The sequence below is a fragment of the Leucopleurus acutus genome (genome assembly GCF_964270905.1).
Source record: "Leucopleurus acutus genome assembly, chromosome: 8".
Taxonomy (NCBI): Eukaryota; Metazoa; Chordata; class Mammalia; order Artiodactyla; family Delphinidae; genus Leucopleurus; species Leucopleurus acutus.
In genome coordinates this window covers 100428714-100442833 of record NC_139151.1, presented here as the reverse complement: position 1 = coordinate 100442833, position 14120 = coordinate 100428714, and the positions used below count along the sequence as shown (strand labels likewise).

General features: G+C 48.5%; 1 protein-coding gene across 2 annotated transcripts in view; it reads left to right on the top strand.

Annotated features, from left to right (window-relative positions):
- The window catches only part of AHNAK (AHNAK nucleoprotein), an 82733-nt gene that overhangs the window by 45127 nt on the left and 23486 nt on the right, over window positions 1–14120 (top strand). For both annotated transcript variants that reach the window (XM_082844050.1, XM_082844049.1), the window contains exon 5: window positions 2887–2986. In XM_082844050.1, coding sequence (XP_082700176.1) covers window positions 2887–2986 — 100 coding nt within the window. The remainder of the gene's footprint in view (window positions 1–2886; window positions 2987–14120) is intronic.

Sequence of the window (14120 nt, the reverse complement as noted above, 5' to 3'; positions counted from 1 at the left end):
ATTTAACCACTGTGTGCTTTGTTACTATTTTACAGGGAGTGAGTAACTAAGCCGGTCTCTACCCTTTTGCAGGGGAATCTCGTTATGTATCAATTTTCTCCACACACTTCACTGTACCTTTTAGATGTAAAACGCCAGCGTCTGGGGTCTTGGAGGGCCTCTGGGGAATGCCCCACCCAGTCCCCCATCCTCTCTTCTCTGGAATGGCTCCAAAGAGTTCTTTGGCCACAGCCTGCCCTTCCTTCACATCCGTTCCTGCCACACAGTGGTCATGCCCTGGAATGATGATGCCAATTGTCTGGTCTGACACAGCAGTGCATTCTCTGCTCCCGCCTCTGGGTTTCTCCTTTGATCAGCGTGGGACACGTCAGCAGAAGTCGTTGGTTTTGTCCCTTGCTTGACTTAGATGATGCCAGGCTTATCTTCTGGTACATCAGAAACTGTACCACCAGCTGGATCCTGCCTTAATCTTTTCCAAGCTCACATGTCATCTAATACAATGTTTTCCACAGAGGAGTCCCTTTTATTTATTTTTTATTTGTTTTGGCCACACTGTGCAGCATGCGGGATCTTAGTTCTCTGAGCAGTGATGGAACCCTGCGCCCCCTGCAGTGGAAGCGTGGAGTCTTAACCACTGGACCGCCAGGGAAGTGCCGGGGAGTCCCTTTTGTTTGTTTGTTTTTGTTCGTTTGTTTTTTGCGGTACGCGAGCCTCTCACTGTTGTGGCCTCTCCCGTTGTGGAGCACAGGCTCCGGACGCGCAGGCTCAGCGGCTATGGCTCACGGGCCCAGCCGCTCTGTGGCATGTGGGATCTTCCCGGAGCGGGGCACGAACCCGTGTCCCCTGCATCGGCAGGCGGACTCTCAACCACTGCGCCACCAGGGAAGCCTGGGGAGTCCCTTTGAAAAGGAAAAGCTTTAAGAGCATTTAAATTTTTACACCATTTAATTTCATGACTCTTTCTCTTCCCCATCTCCACCTCGATGTCTTGGGTTCCTTGTTCTATTTTTCTCATCCTCTGTACTCAGGAAGATAGCAAAATGGTGGCTGTGAAAGGATTTTTCTCCCTGAAAGTTTCCTCTGGACACTGTTCTCTGTTACTAACAAGACACACCTTAGAACCACTTAGTGCCTTAATATTAATCTCTGGGGATTGAACTGGACTCACCACTCAGTACGGCTGTATTTAATAGAGGCTTCCTTCCGAGGCTTACATTTTTAGAGGGATCATAGGATTTTAAGGCAGGGTGACTTGTTCTGATGGTTTCAGGTTAATTTCCTATTTGTATCAGATTAATTTCCTATTTGTATCAGAAAACCATTTGCTTGCTGGTTTGATTATCTCCTTTCCTGAAGTCAATTGAAACCGAATTTGGTTTCTACCCCTTTATCCAGTCCGGCTACTACAGAATCTTTGTTTTGCCAGTTCAGTAATATTATTCTCTTGTTTCTAAAGTGCTCTAGTTCTGGCTGTGAGTTCCGCCAACAGGACAGTGCAAGGCAATCGATATAATTAGCAAAGAACCATATTTTCTTCAGGATAACTTCTTCTTTTGGATATTTTGGTAACTTTGCCTTGGACTTTTTTTTTCTTTCATATTTTCTAGTATATGCTGGGAAACATAAGTGGATGGTTTAATAGTTTTGCGTGGGGGTTCATGAACCAGGTGGCCTGGGTTCAAATCCCAGCTCTGCGACTTCCTAGCTGTGTGACCTTGGGCAAGTTACTTAAGCTCTCTGTGTCTCAGTTTTCATGTCAGTGGTTGTTAAAGAAATGCAAGTATCATTCAGTCAAAAAAATATTCCTTCCTTCCTTCCTCCTCCCTCCCTCCCTCCCTCCCTCCCTCCCTTCCTCCCTTCCTTCCTTCCTTCCTTCCTTCATTCCTTCCTTCCTTCCTTCCTTCCTTCCTTTGTCAGTCATCTATTCAAGCCACAAACTTTTCCAGAGTGCCTGGGACAATGTGCTAGGCTCTATAAACAGGGATACAAAGACAAATAATCCATGGTCTCGGCCCTTAGGAAAGTCTAATGAGGGATGTGCTTGTTACTTATGGTGAGGATAGATCACCTGGAAGAGGAAAGCATGAATAAGAAAATTGACCAATTTGAAGTTGAAGATCCAGACTCATTCTTTCATCAATCTCCAAGTTACTTTCTCCCGAGAAAGAGTAATTTCTTGGGCTGATGTTCAACTTGAGCAAACACCTGAAAGGAACAGCCTGTGGAAGCTACTGATAGTAACTCTGTTCTCCACAAACTGGTTTCCATGTTGTTGCCAGACAGGATTCTGGCATTGGCCAGGGAATCCCGTGCTCAGGTAGGCTTCCCTTCCTCAGGGGACCCCCTACTCTGAGATGGTGGTGACCCTTGCGTTGGAGATCTACCACATAGGCTTCAGGAACTCTTAGTGGAATTCAATCCACTGGTTAGAGCTCCTGCCGCATGGCATCCGGGTCAGTTGTGGTACAGAGAAAAGATGCAGAGTGGACAGTAACACACCCTCCTTTCTACACGTTCCTCACTTGACAACATCTTGTTCCTCAGTATTGAATTGCACCTTATCTCTTTTCTTCTGCCACCGCCAAACCCTTGAGGCCAGGGACTGGGTCTGCTGTACTGATGAACCTGAGATGGCATTGTCCCCTTTCTATGAGGGTCACTGGACTTTCACAGAAGGATGTCTTTCAGCTGATGCCAGCTCCCTTCTTAAGATCCTGTTATCTCTCCTACAGGCAGAGCTTCCAAGTGATGGGTGGGCTGGACTGAGATGCGGTGGGGCGTAAACGTGGGGCTCCTCGTTTTTTTTATATATTAGGCATTTGAGAAACGTTAATTGGTTGGGTGATTTGATGTGCGACTGGTAACAACCCTTGTCCTTGTTGTTAGAATGCACCACAGCCATCAGCCCTGGAATGCAAAGACCAGAATAAACCTGAGGAAGCCACCAGCCAAGCCCGGGCAGAGTCAGTCTCCACCCCAAACACAGGTGAGAGAAGTTTCGTGGGCCCCGAAAGAATGGTAACTTTAATTGTAATAATGATACCTCCATCCAGACATGAGGCTCATGGGAGCCTGTGCAGATGACCATGCCTCCCTGGACCAGAAGCCACACTCAGGAGAGAGCTGGCTCGGAGCACCAGGGCCCCCCCACCTTCCTCTCTAGGACCTAGAAATTCAAGTCTTCCTCTCTCCTTTCAGCTGTTTGAAAAGCCTGTGGAAAACGCACAGAAGAATTAGAAGAATATAATTGACTCCTTCTAAAGGAGTCTCAAGGGTTTCTTTGTATGTAGGGCTGTTAACATGTGTGGCATATGAGGAACATTCACACGGCTTATAGGACAGTATCTGTTGAATTCAGGGTGGGGCAGAGACCAGAGACTCAGAACTTAAGGATTAGTAGCTACTTCTAGTGAAGAGCCACAGAGTTGAGGAAAAAGTATTTTGGATCCTGTAGCGGAAATGCTTTCTCCAGAGGCGAGACGCCCACATGAAGGGGGAGATGAGAGGAAGAAGTAACTGTGGGAGGTGGAAATCCTGCTCATGGGGATCTTAATTTGGGCCATAGTCAGGGTTGGGGCTCACTGTATTTGAGGTAGTTGCGAACATTTAAAAATCAGGCGATTTCCAGAGAATCGGGAACGTGTTCAAGAGGACTAGCCTAGCTTCTCTTGAAATGTTGAACTCGCCACCGAGCCTGCATCTCACGCGGCACCACCAGCTGGAGCAGTCACTGTTCGTCACTGGGGAGTATTGGGGTTTCCTGTCCCTTCGCCCCTGCAGACGCCGCCCCCCCCACCTCCTCCATCCCGGCATTAGCCTTATCCCTCCAGGGGTTCTGTGCATACCCTTCCCTCACCTCCCTCAGTCACCCCTGCTCTCCTCAGCACCCCACCTCTATCTTGGCATCTCCTTTCGGCAAATAAATACACTCTCGCCCTTCCCCCTTTAAAGCAACCCTCCTTCAGCCCCTCCCGCCCTTGCTGTGGTGTTGTCCTTGTAGAGCCAACCTGCTTGGAAAGGTCACCTGCTTTCTCTATCACCTCTTCCTCGTGCCCCACTCATGCCAGCGCCCCACCCGCTGCTGTGGGGCTTCCCCCGTCTCCACCCAGAGGGGCTATTGCTCATCCTTCATTCTGCCCAGGGTAGTCTCAGGGCGTTTGGTGCTGTGTCCTTCCCCTCCCGGAATCCCCCTCCTCCCCTGGCTTAGTGATTTCTCTCTTTTTTCTTTCTTTTTTTTTTTTAAGACTTATTTTTTTTGAGATTTATTTATTTGTTTGTTTGTTTGTTTTTTGGAGGCGTTGGGTCTTCGTTGCTGCACGCAGACTCTCTCTAGCTGCAGTGAGTGGGGGCCACTCCTCACCGCCGTGTACAGGCCTCTCACTGTGGTGGCCCCTCCCGCTGCGGAGCACGGGCTCTAGGTGCGCGGGCTCAGCAGTTGTGGCACACGGGCTCAGTAGTTGTGGCACGCGGGCTCAGCAGCTGTGGCGCACAGGCCTAGTTGCTTCGCGGCATGTGGGATCCTCCCGGACCAGGGCCCAAACCCGTGTCCGCTGCACTGGCAGGCGGACTCCCAACCACTGCGCCACCAGGGAAGCCCTCTTTTTCTTTTTTTTTGACCTCACTGCACAGCTTGCGGGATCTCAGTTCCCCGACCAGGGACTGAACCCAGACCACAGCTGTGAAAGTGCCAAGCCCTAACCACTGGACCGCTAGGGAATTCCCTAGTGATTTCTCTTCTGTCTGCATGGTTAGGACGACCTTCCCAGGCCCCTTATGGCCTTGTCTCTTCCCGCGAGCTCACAAGTGGCAGAATTTCCCGAGGACCTGTCCTGGGCTCTTTATTTTTCTCGCTCTGGACTCTCTGGGCAACCTCTTGGGGCTGCTGATTCTGAAGCCTGCTTTCCATCACTGGGCCCACCTGCGCCTCCCCTCACCCTGCCAACCGGACCCCCGTCGAGTTTTCTCTGCCTCTGATCAGCTCTGTAGCCATCTGGTCGCCACACCAGCACCCCCCCTCCTTAACATCCCTGACATCTTAGGTTTTCATTATTGACTGCAGTTGCCACCATTATTTACGGGTCCGCCTGTCTTAGACCTTTTCCTCCACAGAGGGAGTGAGCTTTAAGTAGAGGCCAGTCTAAGAGAAAACTCGGATCATGTTACTCCCGTGCTTATAATTCTTCAGAGGCTCCTCTTGGCTTTCAGGGTGAAGTTCATGTCTTTGTCTTAGCACCCAAGGCTGCCATGACCTGCTTGCATTTCAGCACCCACGGCTTTCCCATGTGCACCTGTCGCCCCACGTGAAAGTGCTTGCTGGTACCCAAATTCATGATGTTGGTCCCTGCTCCTGTCTTCACAATTCTCCCCAACACTCTTTCTGCCCCCCGTTTTTCTGGGCCTTTGAGTCACTACCTCAGACCCCCTGAGCCTCTGGGTCTGGGCTCAGTGCCCTCCTGCGGTGCCGGGCACCCCCATTTCAACTCCCACAGTACTGGGCTTCTGCTAGACTTCACATCCCCTGGGGACCCGGGAAGGTCCCCTGCACAGTATGCCTGGCACATACAATAGAGAGATGACGGCAGCTTCCGTCATCTGGGACTGGCTTCCGTCATCTGGGACTGGCTTCCCAGCTCTCACATGGCTGCATACTCCTCGTCCTTTTGGGAGCAGCTTAGACTCTCACAGTGTTTGCATTTCCAACGCAGCACTTTTTTCTAGTACGATGTACTTCAACATTTATTAAGTGTCTCAAGATTTAAAGACGATTGGGATTTGACCCCTTTCCCCAAAGGACCTGTTATACACCGGATGCATCACATCTATTCACTCAGTAAGCATTTACCGACAGCCAGCACAGAAGGAGGTAGAATTCATGCAGCCAGGCACGGGGATTCACATAAAGTCTGCGGAGCTTAGAAGAACTCGCTGGGGCTTTTCATCTTCGCGAGCTTTGCTTTCAACGACGGGAGAAAGATTACAGCTGTCCTTGCTGGGACTCCTCTACTGGCCAGGTTACAGGCTTTTCCCTGATCACAAACGTTTCCTTTGAAACCTGCCTTCACGGCCCTCACTTTCATGGACTTTGAAGTGGGAATTTCATGTAAACCTGACTTCAGCTGAAACGAACATTTCCTGCCCCCGCCATTGGCCTCGGGCTTTCTCTACTTCAGCTTCTCAAGAGGTTTCTGCCCTGTCCCTTAATAGTTAAAAACAGAACAGAGCTTGGGGTCGGCTTTCTCACAGCAGCACTGCTGTCAGCTGTTGTCATAAAGAGTCATTTTGGTAAATAAGCAGAAAATCAGTGTGTTTGATCAGAGAGCCGTGGCTGGACTTTGTGATAAGACCGTGAGGTTCAGACCAGTGGGACTTTTGCTCAAGACCTCTATCTGGCCACGTGGTGTCTTAAGTGCCTAAGAGGGTTTTGAAAGATGAAATGCTGGGAAGTTGAATCTATAAATGTCCACCCCCAAAGTCACAATGTTTGCACGTCACACCGTCTGGCATTGAGAGCTGGGTAGCCTCGTGGTTAAGAGCTCCGCTCCGGAACTGGGCTGCCGGGGTTTCAATCCTGTTTCTGCTACGCTAACCTTCTGATGGGACGGGTTCTTGTTTCCCCATTTGTGAAATCAGGATGATTAGAGTATTTCCCTTGTGTGGTGGTTGTGAGGATTAAGCCAGTTAGTAGCGAGCAGGGCTTAGACACAGAGTAAGTACTCAGTAACGCGACCTCTTGTAATTACGCCCCTTTATCGGCTCCACACAGGATGTTAAACACAATGACTTTCTCTGGGTCACCAGAGCCGTCATCAGATCTCCCCACCTTTGCTGGTCCACAGCATCCCTGCTCCCGTTGTTTCAATCCTCTTTCCTTCTCTGGCGTCTTATTCAAGTCCTCTCTCTCTCTCTCTTTTATTGGCTGTGCTGCATGGCTTGTGGGATCTTAGTTCCCTGATCGGGGATCCAACCTGGGCCCCTGGCAGTGAGAGCACCAAGTCCTAACCCCTGGACCACCAGGGAATTCCCAGTCGTATCTCTTTCATATGTTCTTTCTGCCTGGAATAGGCTTCTGTTTCACCTCTGCCCCTCCCCCCGTGTTCTGTCTCTCTCGGTTGAAGCCCTCTTGGCGGATTACGTGCAGATATTCCTGCAACCACCACTAACCATGGGGAAACTCTAGGATGATTTTTTTTTGTTTTTTTGTTGAGTTTGTATTTATAAATCTCTAAAGCCTTTATTTATTTATTTATTTATTGCACATTCGGGATCTTAGTTCCCTGATCAGGGATCAAACCTGTGGCCCCTGCAGTGGAAGTGTGGAGTCTTAACCACTGGACCGCCAGGGAAGTCCCTCTAAAGCCTTAGAGAGCCCTTGCCAGTGGACTAACCTGTGAGATTGCCATCTAATTTTTTTTTAATTGTAAAATATCCATAAGATTTAGCGTTTTAACCATTTTTAGGTGTACAGTGCAGTGGCATTAAGTACATTCACGTTGTTGTGCAGTCATCACCATTCTCTGTCCCCAGAACACTTTCATCTTCCCAAACAGAAGCTCTGTACCCATTAAACAATAACTTCCCCTTTTCTCCCTCCAGTTCCTGGCAACCACGATTCTGTTTTCTGTCTCTATGAATTTAACTACATTACGTGCCTCATATTGGTGGAGTCATACATTTGTCCTTTTTAAAAAATATTTATTTATTTATTATTTTTGGCTGCGTTGGGTCTTCATTGCTGCACGCGGGCTTTCTCTAGTTGCAGAGAGTGGGGCCTACTCTTCGTTGCGGTGTGAGGGCTTCTCACTGCAGTGGCTTCTCTTGTTGTGGAGCACGGGCTCTAGGCGCACAGGCTTCAGTAGTTGTGGCTTGCGGGCTCTAGAGCGCAGGCTCAGTAGTTGCAGCGCACGGGCTTAGTTGCTCCGCGGCATGTGGGATCTTCCCGGACCAGGGCTTGAACCCGTGTCCCCTGCATTGGCAGGCGGATTCTTAACCACTGCGCCACCGGGGAAGCCCCATACATTTGTGCTTTGATGGCTGGCTTACTTCACGTAGCATAATGTCTTCAAGGTACGTCCATTCTGTAGCATGTGTCAGAACCTCCTTTCTTCTATAGGCTGAATTGTATGTACAGGTCACATTTTGCTTATCCAGTCATCTGTCAATGGACATTTGAGTTGTTTCCACTTTTTGGCTATTGTGAATGGCACTGCCGCGAACATTGGTGTACAAGTATGAGTCCCTGCTTTCAATTCTTTTGAGTGTTATGCCCTGTGGTGGAATTGTGGGATCATATGGTCCATCTCTTATGCAAGGTTGACTTTATAAATCAAGATCAGAGCTTGAACACCTGGTGGGAAAATTCTCTCTTTACCTCCCTTCTCCCCCACCCCAGGCCCTCCCACGGACTTTATCTCCATCAATGTCAACTCTACCCTCAGGCGCTTCAGGCTAAAACTCTGGCGTCATCTTGGACTTCTCGAATTCTTTTACAACTCATGTTTAGACAGTGAGCAATTCCCATCGGCTCCATCCTCCGTACCCAGAATCGAGTCACTTCTCACCATCCCGAACATTGCGGCCGGATCCAGGCCACCACACCTCATCTGCATTATGACAATTGTTTCCTAACTGGCCTCCCTGTTTCAGTCTTGGTCCCCCTCTGGTCTCTTCTGAGCACAGCAATAAGTTCAACCCGTGAAAAACATTAGTCAGATAATGTCATTCCTCATTCCAGCATCTCACTCCCCATCTCACTAGAGGCAAAATTTAAGTGCTTGCAAAGGTCTGTTGGCCCTCACTGCTCATCTGACCCCACCTCTCCTTCCCTCATCAGCTCAGGCCACAAGTGTCCCCTTGCTGTTCCGCCTCAGGGCTTCTGAGTTTGCGGAGAACTATGCCTAGAATGTTCTTCCCTTGACAAACTCTTCGCCTTCCAATGTCACGTCTCTAGAGAGCCCTTCTCTGAAAACTTACTTAAAGTAACAAGCCCTTGCTCTCCTGATTCCAGGCGTCACCCATGCCTTTTACCCACTTACTTATCACAGTCTGACACATACTCCCTCCCTAATCTGTTCCTTTCCTTCCTCCTCACTAGAATGTAAGCTTCATGATGTCAGGGGCTTTGTTTGGTTTCCTGTCATATCCTCAGTGCCTGTAACAGTGCCAGGCACACACTAGGTGCTCAGTTAGTATCTGTTCAATGAATGGATGGATGGTGCTCTGAGGTCCCCACCTTAACGGCCCACAGATGTTCCTAGTCTCTGAGAGTTATGCAGACGTATGAAAGTCCCATGGCTACCAGGCTCCAGTCTCATCCTTCTGGCCCAGGGCAGCTTCAAAATGAAGCAAACTGGGTTGATCACTTTTTGCAGCCCCCTTTAGCCTTAGTAGTTCTTGTAAATGCCCCTGATCACTGCAAGGATTTATCCTATAACAAACAGCCCTTCAAAAACCTGTGCCAAAAAAACCCCAAAACAAAACAAAAAACAAACCTGTGCCGTATCTGAGTTCCCCAAACTGAACTCTGTGGGCATCTTCTGAGGGGCTCAAGGAGTCTACACAAATCAAATAGTGTTTTTACATTTTGATGACAATCTGAGGGGAAAAAAAGCCAACAAATTCTTGGTCTTTCGATGACTGCCTTACAGCTGAGGAGTGTCATATAAGTGGTTCCAGGGTGGCTGCATGTGTGTGTGTGGTATTCTTGGTGCCCAGGGATGCCCTGAAGTGATGGGCTTTCATTTTTATTTGTTCAAACTGGGGTCGCTGGTTCGTGAATGTCTTCTTGCAAATCCATGATAATTTTTTTTCCCCTGTAAATGTGTCTGAAAGATATGTATCCAGACTGCACAGCTAATAACCCTGAGCTACTGTGCAGGCTGAAATACAACACCAGGCTAGAAATCTTCCAGGCTCCAGGTCTCAATTTTACATGGGTCTGAGTCAGCCTAGGGCAACAGGGTATGAAGCAGAGGCAAGAATATCGGTCTTAGAGTCAGGAGACTGGAGGTGGCACCAATCTCGGTCTCTGAACTAACCGTGTGACCCTGGGTTTGTCGGCCCACCTTTCTGGGTTTCATTCTTCCTCTATAAAATGAACCAGAGACTCTGAGTCTCTTCCAACCCTGACAGTCTCTTTTGTGACATATGTTGGGGAGAAATGCCCATTTGGACACCAGGAAAAATACACTGTTGGCACCAAACCCTGGCACCAACAGGACTGGCCATGAGGATAATAGTGACACTTACTGAGGTGTCCATTCAAGGCTCGTCTTCTCTGAGTGGACTTTGCTGAGGATTCTACCTAGAAATCCCACCTCCATCTCTATCCTTTTTACCCTAGTTGATTTTTCTTCATATTCTTCTCCTGTGCTTTTGAGGAAATCTGACCTTTATTAAGGTTATTTCTTATTATCTGTCTTCTCCTTCTAAAATTAAACTCTATAAGGGAGAGTCTTTTGTTTTTTTGTGCAAGGCTGTGCTCCAGTGCCTTGGAATGGTGTCCGTCCCTTACTGGGTACCTGATCCACATTTTCTGAATGATTTGGGCACCTCCTCTGCTTTGGGTCCTGTGCAAGGTGCTTTACATTTTAATCAATAAGTGCATGAAGTAAGTATTATTATTAGCCTCGTGTATTGGCTGAGAAAACTGAGGCGTCACAAAAATCAGGTAACTTGCCTGTAAGTGTCACAGCTGAAACTTAAACCTGGGTAAGTTGCACACCTTCTTGTATTCATCCTTAGCTTTGGCACCTCTCAGCCAGGAGGGCTCTAGTGCCAAATGCATGAAGCACAGATGGGCTATTCTGTGGCTCCATTTTTTTTCCTTCTTTTGTGCAGCTCTGTGTACAGGGAAGGGGAAATTAAACTCTCATTTATTGAAGAGACTATCTTTTTCCCATTGTATAGTCTTGGCTCCTTTGTTGTAAGTTAATTAACCATAAATGCATGGTTTAATTTCTGGGCCCTCTATTCTGTTCCATTGATCTATGTGTCTGTTTTATGCCAATGCCATACTGTTTTGATTACTACAGCTTTGTAATATAGTTTAAAATCAGGATGTGCGATGCCTCCAGCTTTCTTCCTTCTCAAAATTTCTTTGGTTATTTGGAGACTTTTGTGATTCCATAAAAATTTTGGGATTTTTTTTTCTATTTCTGTGAAAAATGCCTTTGGAATTTTGATGGGGATTGCTTTGAATCTATAGAGTGCTTTGGGTAGTATTGATGGAAATCAAACTCTCAGAGTCCTCCTTGACTGCCTTTGCTTGCTCTGACTGCGAAAGAACTCACTGTGCAGAATTGCAGAACTGGGTGGTTTGTTAGCTATCCTCTGGTTCCACCAATCCCTTCATTTTAAAGTGGAAGAAACGGAGACCCAAAACAGCTGAGTGCCACATAACTCCTGTATTGTCTTGATCTATGGACTGATTCATGAGCTTTCAGTGGTCTGGGTGGTAAACCAGAAGGCCCTTGGCAGCAAAGCTGGGAGCCTGCACAGTGTCAGGGGCCCACCCCACCTTGATACTGTGGCCATCTGCTGGCCCCTTGGGCCCTGGGCCTTTGGGGTCTTCTGTTACTTGGGTGCTGTTCAGTTTCCAGGGAGCAGACACTGGCTGAGGGCCCTGCCTCTGGTCAGACCACCCCCCCAGACAGTGCTTCTTGATGTGAAAACCATGTCTGTCAAAATGTCATCTTCTTGGTGTTCAAATGTTCCAGGAGGATGGGTTTCAGGACCATTCTGTGGGCATTTTCATGTCTTCCTGTTCCTGACATGTTGTCCCTATCTTTTCCCTCCTGGGTCTCTTAGGGGTTAAATGCTACCAGGAAGAAACAGGGCAAGTTCTCCCCCTTATGCTGAAAGTAAAGAATGAGGAATAGTTTCTGTTCATGAATAAGCTGTTGCTTATTGATGTTCTGATCACAGAAAAAATGTTCTTGTTCCTGTTTGTTACACATGAAATTGCAGCGAACAGTACAAGACTGACTATAATTAAGTACTTGAGTGATGTGGTCTCTATTATACCAGGTGTAGAAATTCAGGGGAAAGAGTCTTGGAGAGGGATGAAATGGTCACGTAATAATAAAAATGAAATAAGAACTAACCCTTATCAAGTGCTTTCTGTGTGTCGGGCACGATACAAATGTTTTACGTGACTTGAACTCATTTAATCTTCTCAGTAACCCTGCGAACGCTGTTCATCTCCATTTTCCAGTGGAGGAACCTGAGGCACAGAAAGATTGAGTAATTTGTTCAAAGTCATACAGAGCTGGAAGTGCAAAGCCAGGATTTGAATCCAGACAGCCTGGCTCTGGAGTCTTTTCTCCTAAATACTGCACCTAATGGCCTTGATGAAGGCTTTGTGAAGGAGATGAGACTTGAGCTGGACCTTGAAGAAGGAAAGGTCTGACAGCGTGGGGACATATCTGAGTGATGGAGTGGGCATGGCAGACCCCAACAGGGAGGAAGGGACTGGCCTCACTCGGCAGAGTGCGTGTACTGGGGAGCAGCAGGGAAGACGGCGGGGCAGTAAGTTGGGAACAGATTATAAAAGGTCTTAGCATCTAGTCAGAGGGTTTAGACTTGATCTGGAAGGACCCAGCCTTCGAAGTGTGCTGAAGGATGACTTGCTAGAAGCAGAGGTTCGGGGAGGTTTTTTTGGTGGCAGTGGTAGGTCTGAGGGTAGGAGGTGCGGAGGCAGGAATGAGGCGCTGGAGGGTGGAGCCTAGAATGCTGGTCTCAGCTGGGCCAGCTTGGGAGGGAAGATGCATGCAGAGTGGGAAAGATAGGGGACAGACCGGAAGGGCTCGCACCACCTGAGATCACCATGATGCAGTGACATTCTGGGCAAGCAGGGGCCCCGCACCCCAGAGCTGCACACACCTGGCCCAGGAGTGGAGGGGCTTCGGGCCAGTGGCTGCCCCAGCACTAAGAAGTATGCCTGAACTGCCCCGCATCTGTCTGCCCTGCTCCACCCTCAGAGCACAAAAGGGCTGCGCTTCCCCTGCACCCTCCAAGTCCTGCACACCTTTCTCGTGGCCACCCCAACCTAGGACCCCACAGGGAGGGGAATTCTGGAAATTCCACATACAGAGCAGATTCACTTTTCTTTCATTCTTCTCTTTCCCTCCTCAGCGATTTGACTGAAAGGGCTTCCACAGATGCAGCATAAATTTTCTCAGCGAATCAGTTGTAGCCAAACATCATATCTGAGGATCTCCCGCCCTCCCTGCAAGTTCTTGATAAATCTCACCTCTTCTCTGAACTTCCTGAAGTTTCATCTGTGCCACTCCCATCCGGGGCACGCGGTTTTCTACAGCTGCATCTTCTGTGCGAGTTTGCTCGGGCCTCCAGGACCAGATGGCTGAGCAGCAGACGTTTGTTTTTCACAAACCTGGAGGCTAGAAGTCCAAGATCGAGGTGTGGCAGGGTGGGTTTCTCGAGGCCCCTCTCCTTGGCTTATAAATGACGGTCTTTTCCTGTCTCCACGCGGTCGTCCCTCTGTAACTGTCTGTGACCTTATTTCCTCTTGTTATAAGCACACCGGGGTCATGTGGGGTTAGGGCCCACCCTAATGATCTGATTTTAACTTAACTGCTTCTTTAAAGACCATCTTCAAATACAGTCACTTTCTGAGGTACTGGAGGTACTTCTACATGTGAATTTGGGGGGCAGGGGCCACAATTCAGCCCATAACACCTTCCTTCTCGTGCAAGTTACCTCAGGGTGAAGGGTCAGCCCAGCAATTACCCAGGCTGCGCTGTTCTTACATCCAGTCCCTCATGAGAGACAGCCTCTGGGCTTTTCTGTGAAGGGCGTTATTTACTGAGGCCCGGTTTCCTACGCAGTGTCGCAGTGTCGTCCTTCTCCAGGCCAGGAGCTTTCTCCACGCAGGCATTCCAACTTGGTCAGATCCGAAAGTAGTAAATCCAGGGGAGTTTTTTTTTTTTTTTTTTTTTTACTGTGTGCAGAATTCCTGGCATAGCAGAGAGCTCAGGAAGGAAGGCCCTGTTTGGGGCCAGAGATCAAGGCTTTGGAGGCTTACCCCTCGGAGAAAGGGTTAGGCCCTCCTCTCACTAATCCTGTTTGCTCGATTAGCCTCTGAATTGATGTACCTAGAATGA